Source organism: Monopterus albus, unplaced genomic scaffold (genome assembly GCF_001952655.1).
Source record: "Monopterus albus unplaced genomic scaffold, M_albus_1.0 scaffold219.1, whole genome shotgun sequence".
Classification (NCBI taxonomy): domain Eukaryota; kingdom Metazoa; phylum Chordata; class Actinopteri; order Synbranchiformes; family Synbranchidae; genus Monopterus; species Monopterus albus.
In genome coordinates this window covers 690875-710847 of record NW_018128099.1, presented here as the reverse complement: position 1 = coordinate 710847, position 19973 = coordinate 690875, and the positions used below count along the sequence as shown (strand labels likewise).

At 38.2% G+C, this 19973-nt stretch overlaps 1 protein-coding gene across 1 annotated transcript; it reads left to right on the top strand.

The window, feature by feature from the left end:
• The first annotated feature begins 979 nt into the window (after positions 1-979).
• ift74 (intraflagellar transport 74) lies at positions 980-19617 on the top strand. The gene is made up of 19 exons (XM_020619424.1): positions 980-1013; positions 1892-2022; positions 2835-2970; positions 3145-3193; positions 4795-4893; positions 5866-5926; positions 6376-6435; positions 6599-6660; positions 13851-13989; positions 14450-14512; positions 14821-14964; positions 15314-15354; positions 15615-15694; positions 16761-16814; positions 17806-17903; positions 18056-18182; positions 18307-18470; positions 18694-18819; positions 19531-19617. The coding sequence occupies exons 2-19, from the start codon at positions 1912-1914 to the stop codon at positions 19615-19617; spliced, it is 1701 nt and encodes a 566-aa protein (XP_020475080.1). The 5' UTR covers positions 980-1013; positions 1892-1911.
• Positions 19618-19973: the final 356 nt, after the last annotated feature.

The following is a 19973-nucleotide window of genomic DNA, read 5'->3' as shown; positions in this document are numbered from 1 at the left end:
ACCCCCATTCAGTCTTTAATCAAGTGTTTATAGCATATTTTAGAAAGCCTGCACAATCCTAAATCTCAGTATATTTTAACCCTATTTTCTCAGCACACAGATTTTACATTATGTCACAGTTTTTCAGGTGTTCATAAGGGTGACAGTAGGAGGAAATACATACATTGCCAATCCATGTTTAACACGCTGTGTGCGCTCACACAGTTAGACAGTCATTTTCTTGCACATCACCAGTGTTAGGCTGAGTTCTGCCTGCCTGGTAAGAACTACGCCCCTTGCAGGAGCGTGGTGGAATTTCATATTCACTTTGTCCAGTCAAAGTCAATCAAATAAAGTATGCTGATAAGCATTGATGGGAAGTAACTAGTGCATTTACTCTACTACTGTACTGTACTTAGTGTAATGTAAAATAACTCAAAAGTGTCTGAAATGAAAGACAACAGGGGGATGTATTATAGCCAATTCAGAATTATATAGCCTAATGTTACCCCCACATACTGTATTTTGAGTTATTTTACATTGACAGTGTGAAATTCATAGTTGTGGAATTTTCTATAGCAGATGAACACATTGCTTCAATTTTGGGCCGCACATCAACTTAACAAATCAAATCAACTCAAACAAAAGAGAAAAAAAGCCTCACTTCCACTCTGATGGATTCAATGGGATCCCTTCATATTTAACCAAACCACTGACTGGTGCAAGTCCTCTGTTGGTCGGCAGCAGTAAAGGCTTTAACCACTATTAATTTGAAGAGAAAAAGGCGGTTAGAGCACTTCTTCGGTTTTTAGGGAGTACATGGCTAAGCAAGATAATATAATGTGAACTGAGTGAGTTTATTTTGTTATAGTAGTAGATCGGGGCCGTTCTGATCCACACTCTAGTCTAAAAGGTGGCGGTAATGCACTTAAACCTGTTTGCCAACCGCCATTAAACAACAGAAGAAGAAGACGAAGACGACAAAGAAGAAGAAGAAGAAGAAGATGATGATGATGATGAAGATGGTTACTGGGGTAACGTCAACAAGTTGCTGACTTTATCTTAATCTCAGTCTTACTGGTTTTTGTTTTTACTGGTTTATTCCTAGCTGTACAACCGTGTAGGTAGGAAATTTTAGATACCTGTGCTGTGCTGGAAAGGACTTCTGTTTAAAATACAAAACACTCGCTGGGTTATCTAGTATACACTGGGGCAACTAGCTAAGGCTAATGCTAAAGTCGTCTTATGGCATTAGGTAAACTAGAGAGCGAACGTGTTCCTATTACAGCTTCAACACAGCTGAGTTTAGCGACAGTTTATATGACCATCTTTGTCCTAGATAGCGTCAGTTAGCCGAAATACTACATAGCTAACGCTTACGCTGTCACGGACAATAACGGCAACTAAAGTAAAAAGAGTTTGCACTCCAGAATCTGGGACTTTCAAAAGATAGTGTTAGGTCAGTGCTGGTCAACAGTGCCATGCCAAAGAAACGATTATTCTTTTATGTCAGCGTGCGCACAGTTATATATTATATGGGACATGTGTAACAATAACATAAGGAGTTACTCTTTGGCATCACAGTTGGTTGTATCTTAATTTTTCTCGTCAAATAGCATTACTCACTTCCACCCCAAGGGTCTATGTTGTGTGTCCAAAGAGCCTCAGCATTATATTTTCTGTCTTTCCCTGCTATACTCACGCTGTGCTACTGAATCAGATGTGTTCAGCCATTTAAAATCTGTTGTGGGCAGAGTAGGATCAAATAGAAAATACATAGTGCTGGGGCCCAGACAAGGACTGGGAACTATAGGTTTAGGTGTTCTGCTTCAGGATTCAAACCAGCAAACGCCCAGTCACAAGGAAGCTTTGGTCGCTTCCAGCCTGTTCTCACCCTGTTCTCACCCTGCAGGCATACTAACAAGCACCATCATGAGCCAGCGGCCTCCCTCGGGCATGGGTCGGCCAGTGAGCCGCAGTGGTACTGGAAGACCCTCAACGGCCTTCCGACCTCCTCCTACAGCTATACGTGTCACAACTGGGGTAAGTCAGCTGCAGTTTGGAAGCACTTTAGATTTGAGATGCAAATCCTTTTCCCGATATTATATTGTGTTCTGGTAAAGCCAGAGCAACATCGCCTAGAATAGTGATAGTTTGAAAGACCAAAAACATCTCTTTGTCCTGGCCCCTGATTACCATGTTTATATGCTACACTGGCATATTTTAGCAAACCGATCAGTGGAATCTGTGCTAATTTAATGAGGAAAACAATAGCAATTTTGCACCTTGTTTGCACATAGGAGTGCTAAATGAAGCTTCTTTTTTTCTATAGTTTTTTTTCTTTAATATGTATTTGATTTCACTCCCAAGCCTGCTACAAATATCAGATTATATTAGAGTATTTAGTGATTAAATGGCCAGTTGCTTCACTTTTCTCCATGTTTGTCAGTGTGGGATCTGACATGAACCCTCTCCTTTCTCAGAACCTAATGACTGGCTAAAAAGTTCAGCTTAACCTTTGAAAGCGGTTTGCTTTGTTGCTTAAAAAATAAATAAATAATAACTAAACAATAATGTGTGAAAAGCTTTTTCAGGCAGAACGACATTCCCATAACTTTTATTTAGTATTTGTAATTCTCAAACAAACTGTTTTTAGGACAAGCAAAGTTGTTGCTAGAATTTTACATTTGCCTATAGTTACAAAGGCAGCATTTCATTACACATTCAGTGAATGGGACTGCCATTAGATGTTGCAGTGTTGTTAACTAGCCTTAACCTGTATTACTAATGTTTTTTAAAAGGAGCTAATTGAATTCCAGTCTTACAGGGTTTATAATCTTTCATTTTTGATACAGATGGTTCCAGGTACAAGTGGGCATCCTGGTATGAGAGGCAGTACCCTGAGCCCTGGTGTCCTCTTACCACAGATCAAAGTGACTGACAGACCTATCACTCAACAGGGGCTCAGTGGGATGAAGACTGGCATGAAAGGTAGGTTTGAAGTGACATCAGCCTTTCACATGAAGAGATTTGCATGTTAATACATTTTCATTTTCATGCTAGACTTAAGTGCTACACTTAGATTTAGTGCTACACATGTTAAAACAAACAGTACAGCATTACAAATCTCAACTTTCTCTCCACAACCTTCTTCATCCTCCAAAGGACCTCAACGACAGATTCTGGATAAGTCCTACTACTTGGGCCTTCTCAGGTAATGCATGCTAACTTTCCAACAGCTATATTTTTACTCAAACATTAAGTTATGATAGTAGCTCATACAAATTTTGATTTGGACATGGATTTTTTTTTTCAGATACCAGGGGTGTCTGAGCTAAATCCATTAAAATATTGTATGAACAAGTGGTACTATAGAGTGATAATATAGTCAGGCTGGGACAAGTCAGTTTCATTTACATTGCCCATAATCACAAACTTGTCTGAAAGAGCTTCACAAACTATCAAGCACAAATTCTCTATCCTTAGACCTCAGTTCAGACAAGGAGAGACTCTCCAGAACTTTTTTTATTTATTTATTTAAGTTTCTTCCAAGCATGTAAAACTAAGAAAATTGATATTGCGAAAAACAAAATTGATTCGACATTTCAACCAATACACATAAGACATCACAACATTCCAATAGTACATGCTTGAAAGGGAGTAGGAAGAAGTATACACTTATCTAGTCCTACCCCCTTTCTTAGACCGTGGTACCATTAGCCCAACACCGGACACTCAGACCCACAGCAGTGCCAGTCCCCAACAACCACCATATATCCATCCTATCACCACCCTATCCATTGTACATACCAAACAAACCAATTTCCTCATCGACCAGCCCCTTAAATTAAACATAGACCAGCCACGCCATGCACCCAACGTCTGGCGTCAAGCCAACTAGCTCACGGTCTATCTCATCCCATTATAATACCCTCACTTCATCATACTCCTCATCCTACATGCAATACTTCCTATACTGACTGTTCCAAAAGCACATTGCTAAGTTTCTCAATACAAAACTAAATTCCCTTTAACATTACCATTCAAATCACAAGTTTATATTCAGTGTCTATACATAAAATATTATCTTCATACACCACACCAACAATACTCCAGTCTAATCCGCCATCACGACTCCTCATTCATATATCTTGCATTACAAACCCTTTGTATTTATATTTAAACTGTTCTATGCTAGTACAATATTTTAAGTCCTCCCTTAGCTTATTCCACAATTTTACACCACTTATAGAAATACAAAATCTTTTTTTAGTTGTACTTATGGCATGAATTTTTAAATTTAACTGACCCCTTAAATTATATCCCACTTCTCTTTCATTAAACAATTTTTGAATTCCACCTGGTAATAAATTGTTCCTAGCTTTATACATGAACACCGCAGTTTTATATTCCACTAAATCAAAAAATTTTAACAACTTAGACTGTATGAATGATGCATTAGTGTGATCCCGATATCCAAGTTTATGTACAATTCTTATAGCCCTTTTTTGCAATATGTACAATGGCGGAAGTGTACTTTTGTATGTATTTCCCCAGTTTTTCAACACAATAATCTAAATATGGTAAAATCAAAGAACAATACAATTAACAAGGGAAAAAAAAACAGGAAAACACAGACAGATGTGCCGTTGATGTAATATATACAGAATAGACAGAGATAACAGAAAAATTACAATATAAAAAAAATCAGCATGTCAGTATTATAGCTATATATTATAAACATACCTATATGAAGAATATTGATTATAAATTACTGTGGACTATAAATTCCTTTGTGCTGTTGTTTGGCTGCAGGAGTAAAATCAATGAATTGACCACCGAGACAAGCAAAATGTGCAGAGAGATTGACAACTACAACAAGGAGAAGTCTGTCTACCTCTCCTATGAGAAGAGGTGAGTGGTGCTTTTACTGGTGTGTATGCTCGCACGGCACACACTAATGTAATAATCAGAATCAGAATCAGCTTTTTTGTCCAGGTGTGCTGAACACACGAGGAATTTAACTCTGGTACAGTGACTCTCAATGTGCGTGTACAACGTTCTCCCGTAAAGCAATGAGTGAACAAGATAGGAATGAGAGAACAAGAAAAGAAGAAGAATGTGCAAACAAGAAAAAGGAATGTGCATTAGGAACATCAAAAATAAAAATAAAGTACTTGTGTGAATATATACACATAGATGGAAGTTTTAAGATATATACAAAGGTATATTTTCAAAGTATTGTACTGAGGGTTGTCATTTTGCTATACAGTCAATAAATGTGTTCTCCAGCTGTATTTAGGCCTACTGCATTCCACAGCCTTCACATATTCATACTGTAATTATTAGAAGATACACTTATTATTAGAAGATACACATTAGAAGATAACCAGGAAAAAAGGCAAAAAAATGCCTGTGGTGTGCACTGATCCACAGACTCAGTTAAACAATTTAAACCTTGTTATAAAGTTTAACCTAAAATAAAATGAGAAAGTCATAATAAGGTGCTACTAAAATAGATTCTGTGTATAAATGATAAGAGTACACAGTAACACGTACCGAATCTACCAGAAGACTATATTGATAAGAAAAGATGAGATGTTGTCATGATTTATTTGACATTGCTTAGCAGGCTCAGCCATCGTACATTTGTGTCATGTTAAGTAATTGAAGCAGCATGTTTTAACAGAAAACTCCCTTTGACAGTCAGGAAATGTTGGACAAAAGAAAATGGAATCTAGTTTGCTCCATAGTATTACAAAATTACATGCAAATATGAGGGCCCTCCTAATAGAATAAATGATAGAATGGATGAATATTATGAACAGTAGCATAACATGAAAGAAATACCCAAATTTTCAACCCTTTGTGTTCTTTCCACTTCAGAGCCGATGGCCTGGCTGCAGAGATTAAGGATCTACAAGGCCAACTTGCTGACCACAACATGGTAAACCGCTATAAACTAAACATTTTAGCCATTGTCTGTAATTATTTTCAGTGAGCAGCTACTAGAAAATAAACTTTAGTTTGTACATTCTGGACATTGCCAGCAATGAAAGAGCAAATGTTTGTACAGTGTAGGTATTTAGCTTATATAGTTATCTGAAATGACTTACTAAGGATGCTAACACCAATGGATTACCTGAAACAAATTACAGGCAGTGAAGGAAAATGCTTTGTATAAGATGGCAAATGTTTGATTGTGTGTTAAGTTCATATACTTGGAAGATAACAAAACTTCTTTTAAATATTAGACATACAGTATACTCCAGAAGATGTCTCATTATAATACAAGGTGCTTGAAAAGTCTCAAATGGTTTACAATGGACTGTGCCACCCTTATTTAGACACTTTGAGTACAGTAGTTTTGATTATTATTATTCACTGTATTTCCAGCTGGTGGACAAGCTTAACACCAACACAGAGATGGAGGAAATGACCAACGAATACAAAGTTGTAAGTCCTATGTGAGCTGTATGATAACATTGTGACACCTCCTGCCTAAAACCCAAATCAAGCCAAAGATGTGATTAAGCAGGAGTACTGTGGGTACCCGAATGTTAGTAAAATGTTAATGTCCTTTTATTGCTTCCATGTTCCTTTCTCTCTTCCACCCCAGCTGAAAGCCCAGAATGACAGAGAGGCTGAAAGTATTGATAGCATCTTCACTGAGAGGAAAAAGTAAGCTCCTTGTGGATGTTTAATTGTGTTTATTATTGTTTTTTTCTCAAAACATAATCATATTGCATGACATCATTTGCACAGAGCTTTATGTTAGGAAATCAAGTTTCATACAGATATATTTAATATTGGCTGTACTAGAAAATTTACTGCTGTATAGCCATAGTATGCACACACACACACACACACAGTGCAGGAGAGATAGGTGGAGAAGAGGAGCTGGTTGGTCTCAGTTTCAAAGTCTGCTGTACCAAAAGTCAACCAGTTTGATATACTGTACATCATAAATAATAGTCAAACATTACATAAATTCAGTGGTTGTTTTCAGCCTGTTCATATAACAAGTACTTAATAGCTGTGTAAACATACACTTATACTGGCTTAGAGGTGAAAAGGACACTTCAGCAAGCTGACTGTGGAGCAGCAAGATGGCGCATGTTAGATAGCAGCAGGAAGATAAATATCTCACAGACATGGAAACCCACAGTAATAGCCATAGAGCCAAGACAACGCTTTCCTAACTCTTAGACTGATAGTATTTAACAGTGCAAAGAAAACAACGAATCTCATTTATAAATAAGCTAAATAATTATATGAAACTGTCAGACGTGTGCTAGAAAAAACTATAATCGTATTACTAAGCAGTTAGATATACCAACTACAAAATTATTCTGTTGTTTCATACAGTATAACAGGCCCCCAGTGTGCACTTCATTTTTAGGTGTGACAAAAGTGAAGTGACAGATATTGTTGTGAGAGGCAGTCATCTCCTCTTCGTCACTGAAGCTGCTGTGTGTTTTCTCATTGTTATGCTAAATTCCCCTCTCCTGTATGTCATACTTCCCTCTGAATATATGGATCCTCAAAATATCCCTCCTCCTCCTCCTCTTTTTGCCCGTTCCCTTGTTTGAAGGTGAATGTTTGATGGTTCAGGTATCTCCCCATCTCTGAGAAGGCTGTTGATACAGTGGCTTCCTCCTCATCCTCCTCTTCTTCTAGTTGTTGGTGACGGTAGTTGTGGAAGAGCTTATACCAGGAAGGCCCCTTGATGGCACATAAGATGAGCATTGAGGTAGCCAGTGCCAAGGCTGCAACAAATGCTGTGAACTTCCATGCGTTTCCAAGCACAAGGTTCTGGTCTGGTTGGGGTTTGGAGAGGGAAGACAAAGAGAAGTTGGTTAGTTTGTTAGATAATTAAACATTAACATTTGTTTTCTCAAATATACAGTCAAAAGCAATCCGAACTGTGTTTTCAAACATTTGACTGGTACTGCAGTGTTTCCATTGGCTTGTTTGCGACGGACCACCACAGTATCAACACTGACTGCCACATAATGATTTAAAATACATGCAGTGCGTAGCACATGTGTTCGCTCAGTCCCTTTGTGCCCCACTTTCGCACACACAAACATGCTGTACATTTATCCTACCTATATTGATACTGTGGTTCTGGCTTGGCAGCAGTGCAGTCTTCAGCATAGTGGATCTGCCCCAAAACTGTTGAGAGTTGACTGGTGTCGATGCTTTTTCTGGGTCTGTAGTGAGGGTATGTGATGGTGATGGGTAGCACACAGCTATGGCAGTCAAAAGACTATTTCCAGCCTGCTTCTCTGGAGAAGCACAGATGGCCTGTGGTCCCACTGTAGAGCCAGACATCACATGTAGAAGCCATTTGATTAATGAAGGAGGAGTGGATTTCAATTAACCTGCTATGAGAAATAAATCATCAACAGGGACTGAGGGAAAATTATTCATATTGTTATGGGCCTAATGATGGATTTGCAGATATTTAAGAATATCTTTGTGGCATCAAACTCAACTATTAGCTGTTCCAATGTTGTTTGGTTGTGTCTTGTATTTTAATGCATAAACATATAGAGAACTGAATATTTGTGACCTCTCCGTGCAGAGTCTGAACCAGAAGGCCCCAGATTAAAATGTTTCATTAACATTTTAGTTTAGTTTTTACCCACCAGTAGATAATTAGGAGTTAAATAGATCTGATGTTCTAAACCAGCCTTGATAAGATAAGTGAGTCAGAAGTCATCATATTACTAAACTTTAAAACTGTCTAATGAAAATGATTACCAGTGTTAGCAATGACCTCTTCAATGCTGATCAGCAGTGGACAGGAACAGTTCCAGGGGTTTTCTTGTAGGTTCAGCACCTGATAGGGGCAGTTTGGAGCAATTCCTATTAATTATTATTACCTGGTTAACACTGTTAGATTTCTGGTTGAAAAACCATATTACCTGGTTAGGGTAACAATGTGCTATTTCTTTTCTTTTGAAGAGAAAAGAACCTCGCCCATTGAATGAAAACATTATACAGTACTGTCTCCCATTGTCATCAACTGCAATGCAAACGTTATCATTAAAGTTGTATTATGTGAGTTAAACAACTTGGGAGAGGAAACACTTCACAGTGTAAGGCTGAAATAGTAATCAGACCGATACAACCCATGTCATCCAAGCAGGATCTGGAGAAGCTTAACTCTTTTAACCCTAATTTTGACAGGGCTGGAGAGACCACAGTGGACTTTAGTGACAGGATTATGAAGGTTGGAATCTCTGGTGCTGTGGCCATTATGTGGCATAAAAAATTGGGCTTGGTCTTTAATGCTGTAAGGACTGAAGCTGACTTCAAATTTAGAGCAAAGATTTTATTATTTTAAATGTTTACACTCCCTTTGAGACTGTGCAGAATGATTTATATATGGATAGATTGGCCTTTATACAGTAAGTTCTTCTATTTTGGCTAATAATAGTACAAATGTTTTCATGATTGGTGACTTTAATTGATGATATATCAGACAGTGATTCCTTATTTGCTAAACAGTTGTTGCACTTTTGTGATCAAAATAACTATATACTGTCAAGTCAACAGCTACTTCCTGCAGATAGTTATTTTTATATAAGTGATGCATGGCATTCTACATCATGGCTTGATCACTGTTTTAGCACTGCTGATGTTTGTGCTAGCCTGCAATCTGTGGAAATTTTATATGAGGCATCTATGTCTGACCACATTCCTTTTGTTGTGACTCCTGATGTGGTGAGTCCTCCAGAGATATTGGGCTAATCTCTCAAGTGAAAGTATACTGCTGTGTTTTTGGAGAACTGATGCTTCACCGAGTAGATTACCTTCACCTGTGAATGCCATTTTATGTCCTGATCTTAATTGTAATGATAACTATCACAGAAAAGTTCTCTGTACTATGTACAGTTATTATGTCCTGATCTTAATTGTAATGATACTGTAACTATCACAGAAATGTTCTCTGTACTATGTACAGTTGTATTGTAGATGTTTTGTATGAAGCGAGCAGACCCTGTGTTAAACACTCTGGTAGGTCTCATTGCATCAAGCCAGGTTGGAATAAACATGTGGTCACATACTGTGAAGAGGCATGTGACCACATGCATGATGACATGCAAGGCATGGGTTAAGGCTGGTAAGCCTGGACATGGTCCTGTGTTGGACTATAAAAAAACATACCAATGCTAAATATAAATATGCAGTTCCTTATATCTGTAAACATGATCAAGTATTGAGAGCTGAAAAATTGCTTTGCAGGGATACTACTGATTTTGGGAGGAAGTGAAAAGCCTCAGTAGGGGGAATGTGTGTCTGTCTTGCACTGTAGTTTTCGGATTTTTACTTATCTGGTCAGGCTTTAAGTGTTTGTGCCAGAACTAAATATCTGGGTCATTATATTACAGATCAGTTAAATGATGATGATGACAAGCTCAGGCAATGCCGCATTTTGTATGCACAGGGGAATACGTTGGCAAGTGGGTTTCATAAGTATTCTGATGTAGTCAAACTAAGACTCTTTAAAGCTTATTGCTTTTCTCTGTACACTGCAGCCCTGTAGATTAATTTCAAGAAGGGGACTAAAACAGAAGATTTACGCTGCATACAATGATTGCCTATGGATCTTGCTGAGACAGCCAAGATGTTGTAGTGCCAGTGGGTTGTTCTGCAGGATGGGAATCTGTACTTTTGATGCTACAATCAGACATTTGATCTATAACTTCATTTGCTGGTTAAACGGCATAAAATGACATCATTAAGATGACTGTTAATTTGGCTTGGAGTGATATCAGGTACCAGTCCACCTTTTCAGAGTTTTGGTACTGCTGTTTATTGGTTATGTAAATCCTGTATGTTTTTTTCTTCTTCTTTTCTTTTCCTTGTTCTTGTTTTATTGTCTTCTTTTTATGGACCTTGAGTCTTTTAATAAAGGTTTTATTGATTGATTGATTAATTAATTCATAAATTCTTGTTGACCAAGGACAATTTGTGTTTTACCTGTAGATTGTTTAGTCCCCTGAACAGCTGTGGAGGAAGACTTGTAAGCAGGTTGTGGGACAGGTCCAGCTCTGTCAGGACATCTAGGTCAAAGAAAGCCTCAGGATCCAGGCTTTAACAACACACACAGTACTATGATCAGTTGTAGTGATTATTGTAGTTAATATGTCCCCTACATCTGGAACAGTACTTGGTGCATCAGTCCTTCAAGTTTCATGAAATGAGGCAGTAGTATCCACTAACATCATACTCTGAAATCTAGCTAACATAGTATGCATCCTGACAGTTTTTAGTACACTTGACTTTGTCATCTTTGTTGTGTGAACACAACATACTTAAATTGTGTTTGAATTTAGACACGGATAACATTTTTATTTGCTTTCTTATTCACCTGCTGATATGGTTCCTGGACAGAGACAGCACTCTGAGATGTGGAACCACAGAGAAGTACCTGGCTGGTATCACGTTCACCAGGTTATCATCCAGGTGGAGTTCTACCAGTGAGGGATAACTAGCCAGGGCTTGTCGGTCTGTCTCATTCAGAGTGATCAGGTTCTTCTCAATCAGTAATTTAGTAACCGAGGAGCTGTTTCCACTGTGTGGAATGACTTTCAGAGACTTATTGGTCTTTACCTGACAGATGGACAGATGGATAGATGGATAGTTATTACAGTTATTTTTCTGAATAAACACATACAGACAATTAGAGCACAAGAAACATAAAATATGTGTGATGTCAGAGCTACAAAATCAAAAATGCTAAGCAATATAATATTCCATACTAGTGCATCCTCTTCCACAGCCTCAGCGATGCTTCCCAGTATTTTCATGGCCACCACTGCAGTCAGACACAACAGTGAGATGGGTTGCCAGCACCTTTCCATTATCATAAACTGAAAAACAAATAGTAAATGCTACAGACATACTGTGTACCCTGGTCAGGTTTGAGCTCTCATCAACAGCCTGCAAACTCATACACACCGACTTTTCTAGCTTTACTATTGCAGATGATGCTAAATTTGCTTTTAGCTCACTTTGAGTTGACCTTTATGGGTAAAACAGATTTCTCTTACCAATTCCAGTGTGTGCATTTATTGCCAAGTTAATTGCAGTTTATCACAAACTATATAGTGATGTGCACTCAAAGAAGAGTAATCTTGTTAATCTTCTATATTGTTATGCCGCAACAAACTATTTTTATATCTATCATTTATTTATTTTATTTTTAAAGCAATAAATCCTCACATTTGAGAAGGTAGAACCACAGAGCATTTGGCATTGACAAATTGTTTAAATAAATACAGTAAGTTATGTCAAAATGGTTGTAGGTTAATTTTCTGGTGATGGGCAAATCAGTTGACTGTACAACTGAAGTACAGCTTAGTGACAAAAACATGTAAAGAAAGAATAGCATGCATAGTCGGGGAAAATCCATTTTCTAGACTGAATGAGCTTTCATTGTACAACTATCACTGTAAGCAGTGGAGCAGGTTAAAGTGCTCTATAAATAGATCCCTGTGAAAATGATATACCCTTTAAGTCTTTCAAATTTCACATATTTCATGGTGTATTGTGCTCTCTATTTATTACCTTATAGACAACAATGTATTTTCCCAGGCCCTAACTTGAGTATAAAGGCCGTCATGTAAACTTGTAGCTATAACAGGGAAGGAACATTACACAGAACCATGTCAGCACTATAAAACTGAATGATCAGATTATGATACTGTTTGATTCCTCCTAGAGATGTTAAAGCAGAATATTTCAATGCTGCACTGCAATGGTAATAAAACCTTAATATTCAGGTTATTATTTGATTATTGTCTACACATGTAACAGACTGACAAATCTGCTAATGTCTATATAGCCTCACTGGAGTGTTTCATGGAGGGAACAAATATGTTGAAGTTCACCTGTGCACCTGTTCCTCTTATGAACCCGCATAGTATGTGTCAGCTAAATAATGTTTAACACAGAGAGCAACATTTGTCACTGACATTACTCTTTGCTGTTAATATTTGCCCCACCAGAATTTAATGATATTGCCACTATTATATAGTATTGAATAGTAACTGACAACACTTACCTGTACTTCTACGGGCACTGGGATGAATTTTTTTTTTTTTATCAGCTGTTACCCTGACACAGCCAGCTCAGCAAATGAACTTTGTTCCTTGTTGTAAAGCCTAAAGGCTGACATACACTGTTCCTGCTAGGTAACCGTTGATGCCTGTCTTACATTCTTCCTTTCTTTCTTACTTTGGTTAGATGTATCTTTAAGCCTTGGTTGGAAATACCTGTCATTTAAGATAGAAATACAGTAATACTGAGCATTAATGAATAGGATTAATAACAAAATTGTTCTTCAAATGACATAACCTGTTCTTAGGGAGAGTAATTGAAGGTTTAGAAAGCAAGGTGAGCTTTGGGAGATGGGAGGGAAAACAGGAGGATGTAAAGGAGGTATGAATTAGATTGTAGGAGGGGCAATATGAGTAATTGATTGAAATAGGGCAGGAGATGAATTTAGAAAGACTGGAAGAGGAAAGAAATTTTAGATAATGTAATGACACTTTATTACAGACTCAAGGTCCAAGGTCAAAAACAAATAAATAAATAAAGCAATAAGATAAGTAAAGGAGGTAAGAAAGACTGCAGCAAGAAAGAAAGAGTTTATATACTGAGTATATACTTAGTATATCATTCCCCCTTTCCATCCTTGCATTGTCCATCTATCTTTCTTTCACCTTATCTAGCCTATCTAATCTATTTTACCTGTATCCAGGTATTGAATGTGGCTTGGGATCATTTTCACATTTCTCCCTCCCAAAAACAAAAAATGAAACTAAATGTATGAACTAATGTTTGCTCCACAGAATAGAGGAGGCCATCAGGGCAACTGAAGAGAAGATTAGCAGGGAAAGACAAGTTGCTGACGAGATTATCCAATCAATGCCAGCTGCAAAGCAAGAGAAGTATGCCACTATGGCAACAGCCAATGAGGAGCTGCTACAGGTATGAGTTAAGTTTTATCCTAATCTTACACAGTAATTCTCCCCTTATGACTTAACCTTCTGAGCTGCAACCAAATGTTTTTAAATGATCATCCGCACTGCACAAAGTGATAAATCAAGAGTCATCTTTCAGTGTGGAATGAAGGAGGGGGGAAAAACCCTGCCAATAAATGACAGTCATTAGCCAGAACTGGATTAATATCAACTATTGACAGGATGAAATGTTAGCAGTGAACCTATGAGAAAACAATCTGCATTCTGTATTATTACATTAGTAGCAGCACTATTCTTTTAGAAGTGTAACTTTTCCATGGCACTGCAATAGTAATGCCACTTCTCATAACATTTATAATATTACTCATACTGTAGTTTACCACTGTCAGTGTCTGTGGCACCATGTACGTAAGTAAAAGACCATGTCCTATTTTCTTCTTCGCCTCACCTGTGTGTTTGTTTTGTAGGAGCTAACTGTTCTTCAGGAAGAGCTGGACATTCTGACAACAAGGAAGGAGGACTATGAAGCAGTGAGTTGTGTGCAGTTTAATACCTGTTACACAGTCATTCTAGCCAACACATGTTGATATGTTTATAATGTTTACATATATAACAGTCATTCCTAATGCTATCATTATTCAATCATCAAACACAGCCTGGGCCTGGATAAGCAACAGAAAATGGATAGTTGAAGTGGGGAAAATCCATTAACCATTTTAGAAACTAAACTAGTTTTAGATCCCCATATGAATTTTACAGTATGTAAGGTCAGAGGTCAGGAGGTCTCCACATTTAGTAATAGTTTAAGATGTCTTCGCTGACATTTTGTTCTGTGCAGGATCTGGCCCACTCACCGATAAAACAGGAAGTGGTGCGGCTTCATGAGACTTTGTCTGCACTGGAGGCAAAGCGTGACTCCATGGTGGCAGAGCAGAAGAGCCTGGGCTCACCCCAGGAGGAGAGGGAGAAGCTGCTCAAACAGGTTAACGTCATAAACTAACAAAGAGCCAAAGCATGGAAGACATCAAAAACATATTACTTTATTGAATGTAATAATTAACTGAACATGCTGTAATCACAATAAAATCAAGAAAGTATTAAATCTGCTGTACACACTGACAATAGGGATAACAGAGAAGCTGACCCAGGGAACCTGACTTGCTTAATTTGTGATCATACATGATAAGACAGACAGTACATCATCAACACACTAACTGCAAGACCTCAGACTGAAGATGAATCTGTTTTTATAATAAACCAGAGTCAACTTTTAATTTCACAGATTTTATTTTAGGGTTGATTAACAACTGATTTAAGATCTTGTTTTTCAGGTAAAGGAGGACAACCAGGAAATTGCCAGCATGGAGAGACAGTATGTATTCATAATAATGAATTAGTTGCTTGTATATTTGAAACTTGCACTCACTGGGCACTTTATCAAAATGTTTCAGTTTACACCACCTTTAACTACGACCTTAATATAATTTAATTTATACATTTGACAGTTTCACCAAAAACTGAAACATTTTGAGCTTCATAAACACAGATGTTAATGTGGAGGTGTTGCACTGAAGTGCATACAGTTGTACCTAATAAAGTGGCTGGTGAGTGTATTTGCTTCTGTGTGTCCAGGATTACAGAGATCAGGGAGAGGACCAGACAAATCACAGAAGGCATCCAACAGCTCGAGCATGACTCAGAGGAAGCTCAGGGTAACACACTGGATGAGTGCTTTAAACTTTACATTTCTTTTTATATTTTATTTTTTATTCGTTGGCATCTCATTTTGATGCAATTTCATATTTTAAAATTTAAGCTTTCTTGATCTAGATTATAGTTGCTGTGAGATTTAGCCACTTTTAAGTCCAGATAGGTAGGTTGCTGCATTACAGGCCTGTTCTAAGTCATAAAGTTCCACTACCTTTTGAGGAGGATTACATTTGATCTTGATAAATGTAACATGCTAAGTGGCATCACGTAGTAGCATTTGAGTCCTTCTCTGAAACCCTTCTGGAATTACACCAAAAATTCTACCTTTGAATTTTTGGGGATATAATAATGAAACATTTATTGAAGGGCATCACTCAACCTTTCTGTATTAAAATTTACTATGTAGTGCAAACACAAAACAATTTCTTCTTTGTCATCTTTTAGTGTAAACGTTGCATTTTACTCTAAACTGTAACAAAAACAGTGTTAGGTTTCGGGCAAGGGAAGGACCCAAATATGTAGACGCAAGCCAAGGCAGAGGTCAATAGAATTTTAATGTATCACAAAACAAGAAATGGGAACCAAACCCAAGGCTCAACCTGACATAGTAAAACACAAACTACAAAACTAGGTCAGGGAGCTGGGTACAAAAAGGAAACCTAACCAATGAAATAAAATAAAATGCTGATCGGAAAAACAAGCAAAATGAGACAAATCAAAGTCCGGAAGTAACAAGAGGCAGGTACTAGACTTATGGGACAGAGATGCAGGAGTGGTGAGCTGAGAGAACAGAGACAACAGGGGTGACAAAGCATGGAGACAAAATGACCCAGTTTTTTTTGAAAGAGGGATTATAAATACACAAGAGACCAGTGGAAAACGAGGGACAGGTGAACACAATGAGTGGTGACTGTAGACCGGAGTAAAGCTGGGGCAGGTGAGGTGACAGAAAACTGGAATCTAACCAAAATGAAAACCTCAAACAGGAAGCAGGTCCACAAATCATAAGAGTTTTTTTTTTGTTTGTCTGTACTTCAGTAATATGTATTTGATAATTTTTTTCATAAGGGGAGAGTCAACAGAAATACAAGGAGCTGAAGAGAAAAGAAGAGGAAATCAACCGTAAGTTGGCATTTTGAACAGAACCAAATGTGGGTGACACTAACAGTGTCAAATATCAGAATATTATATACTCAGTAACTTCATATTTATAATCTAATGTCGATGTGACAGTTGATGCTTTCATATTGTAAATCGAGACTTGTGGAAGTAAGTTCTGTTGGAGCTATTGGTAGTACATGGTCAGCTTTGTTATTCAGTATAATCCCTTTGCAGGCTTGGAGTATTGGTTTTGGAGAATGGTTGAACTAATGTGAGAACATGACAGCTGGTGCAGATTATACTGTATATAGAAGCAGCACTGCACACAGCCATCAGGGCTGTGTTCACATTACAGGCCTTAATGCTCATTTCTGATCTTTGTGTGTTGATGGTTTACATACATGTTTGTGACATGTGTCCCGTTCTGATTTGAACATGGAAGGTTCTAAACTATATGAGTCATGTACCTATAAGAATAACCATAATGGTCAAATTTAGCAGTTCCCTCAAATACTTCCTCGTTATGATGCTCCCTCCAGCATATTGTGATCAGAATTTTCTCTATAAAACATTCAACAAATCAAAATCCCGTCTCTCCATTGCACACCTTCACTGTTGTTGCTCTCCTCTATGTTTATTTTTTATCTGTCTGTATTGGGCCAGCACTGAATGACAATGTCAGGCCATATGCAGGAGGAGTGAGACATGAAATAAACCCCATAAATTCCAATCTGACTGTTTTGACAGTGGTCACATAGTCAAATATCAGTTATGAATCAGATCTAGGACCACAGATGGCAGTGGCCCTAATCTGATTTGGTTAATTCACATGTCCATGAAAAGATCAGATTTGAGTCACTTCACCAGGTAATTCAGTGTAGTCTAGGGGTCACCAAAGTCAAAATCAGAATATGTTTAAATTCTGGGTAGAGCATATTTATGTATGATTACACAGATTTAGTAATTACATGGAGCCAGTAGTAAGTGGCATTTATTTGTTCATTTGTTTCAGGGTTCCTGGAGTCGTTTGAGGAGTCCAGGACTCAGGAGCAGGAGAAGCTATCTCAGAGTCAGGAGAACATTGTTTCCCTCCTGGAACACATCAGCCGGGTGAGGAAGGGAGCATGTGGAAAAATTGACAGGGGGGAAATGAAAATAGTGAAATATTTAGTGAAAATTAAGGAAGGGGTGTAACTGGGAGTGAGAATGGAAAAAAGGGACATGTAGCGAGAAGAGAAGACTAAAACTGTGTGTGTGCGTAGAACATGTTACGGCTACAACAAGTGGATGCAGTGACAGCCAGTGAGCTGAGGAACATGCAGGAGGTGCTGGTCAGCAAAGAGACAGAGGTGGTCCACTCAGAGAGCACTGCCAGCTGGCTGGCAACAGGCCAGTAACATGCATGCACACGCATACGCGCACACACACAGTCCCAGTAAAGGATACCCACTATGAAAACATGTCAAACAAGCAAATGCTTACTTACTTACTGACTTTGATTATCACCATCCAGAGTCCCAGCGTCTGCAGCAGGACCTGGACAAGGTGCAGCAGCTGGAGGGGAAGATCACAGGAGAACTGAGCACCCTGAAGAAGCGCATTAGTAGCATGGAGTCTGAGATACATACCTACCAAGACCTGGACACCTTGAGAAAGACAGCCGATGAGAAGATGAAGGTAGCACATGGACAATCCTAAAGTTCTCAAGTACACGCTGAGTAATAGACAAAGTAAAACAAATAGATACAGTAGCTGTCTACTGTCTATTATGTGTATTTACAGGTATATTTGTTTATAGCTGTCTGTTCCTTCATCATCATCATCATCATCCTCCTCCTGATCAAACATATTTGTATTTTGCTAAGACAACTAAAGCCATGTGTATGTTCTTGTGGTGCAGAGACTGCAGGAGGAGCGAGTGTCTCTCACCCAGCGCCGGGATTCATTCAGACAGCTTCTGGAGGAGATGAACCATAAATATGAAGCTTTGAAGAGCAAACTGCAAGAAAATGAGACTCACGCTCAGGTTAGAGATTTCACTCCATGTACTTTCAAACATCCTGACTTCCTGTAGATACACATACTGATATACAATAAACATACACAAGTGGAATTAGTGTAAAACATTTTCATTACAATTATAAATGAAAAAAAAAGACAGAACAACCTTATTTTACAAGCTGACACTACTGATATCAATGGTGCTGTTTTTCCAGAGTGACTAGAGCAGGAGATAGTTTGTAGATGGTCTCTATCGCCTGATGCAACAGTAAACAACACTGCCTTTTATTTGTAGTTTTGTATTTTAACACTAAATGACTTCAGGTTTGAACTTATGATGTGGTGCAGTGTGTTTAAAACAATGTTAGGATGTCAGTATATGTTTTTGTTGATTCAGTGAAGAGTTTTGGAAAATGATAGAATTTTGAGCATGCATGTTTTACAAAATGCAACACAATGTTGTCACCTTTTCTCAAAACCAGACCTTTTGTTTTTATTACTGAACCTGCAAAATGAAAAACAGTTGTGTAACTCACATAAAGAATTCAGTTGAATCTGATCTCTAGTTCTAAGTTCAGTGTGTGGGTTTTGGTTCATACCGTGATTTCAACAGATGCTCACAAATGTGGATAAAAATGCACCCATCCCTTCTTCAGTAATGGCTGTTGTGCCCTTGAGCTATGCACTTATACCATGTTAATCTATTGTGTTTTCTCTTGTGCACTTTATGATGTAGCTGGCAAACCTGGAGCGGAAGTGGCAACACCTGGAGCAGAACAACTTCCTTCAAAACCCTGTTTATCTGTACCTGTTTGTGTGTTAGCTGTCTGATGCTACTCATCACATCCAAGGAGAACAGGTAAGTGAGACCACTGAATTGTGTCTATAAACGCCATTTGGCCCCTAAGGACAAAGCAGACAGGGTCCCAGTGCACTTCCACTGTAGCATCTCTTTTGTTAGTTTGTATGTGTTTTCATGATTGTGCCATTTCTGGATTTGAAGCAAGTTCCAATCAGTGTTTATGCTTTATCCTTAAGGGCCACCATAGTGATACTTCCTTAACTGCAGCATCAGTCATTGCTTCTAAATCCCAGGAGAGTGACTACACCTCAGTTGCCAAGAAGGTTTACCAACAAGTAGCTGAGTACAACAAGTGTCTGACAGACTCACTGCAAAAC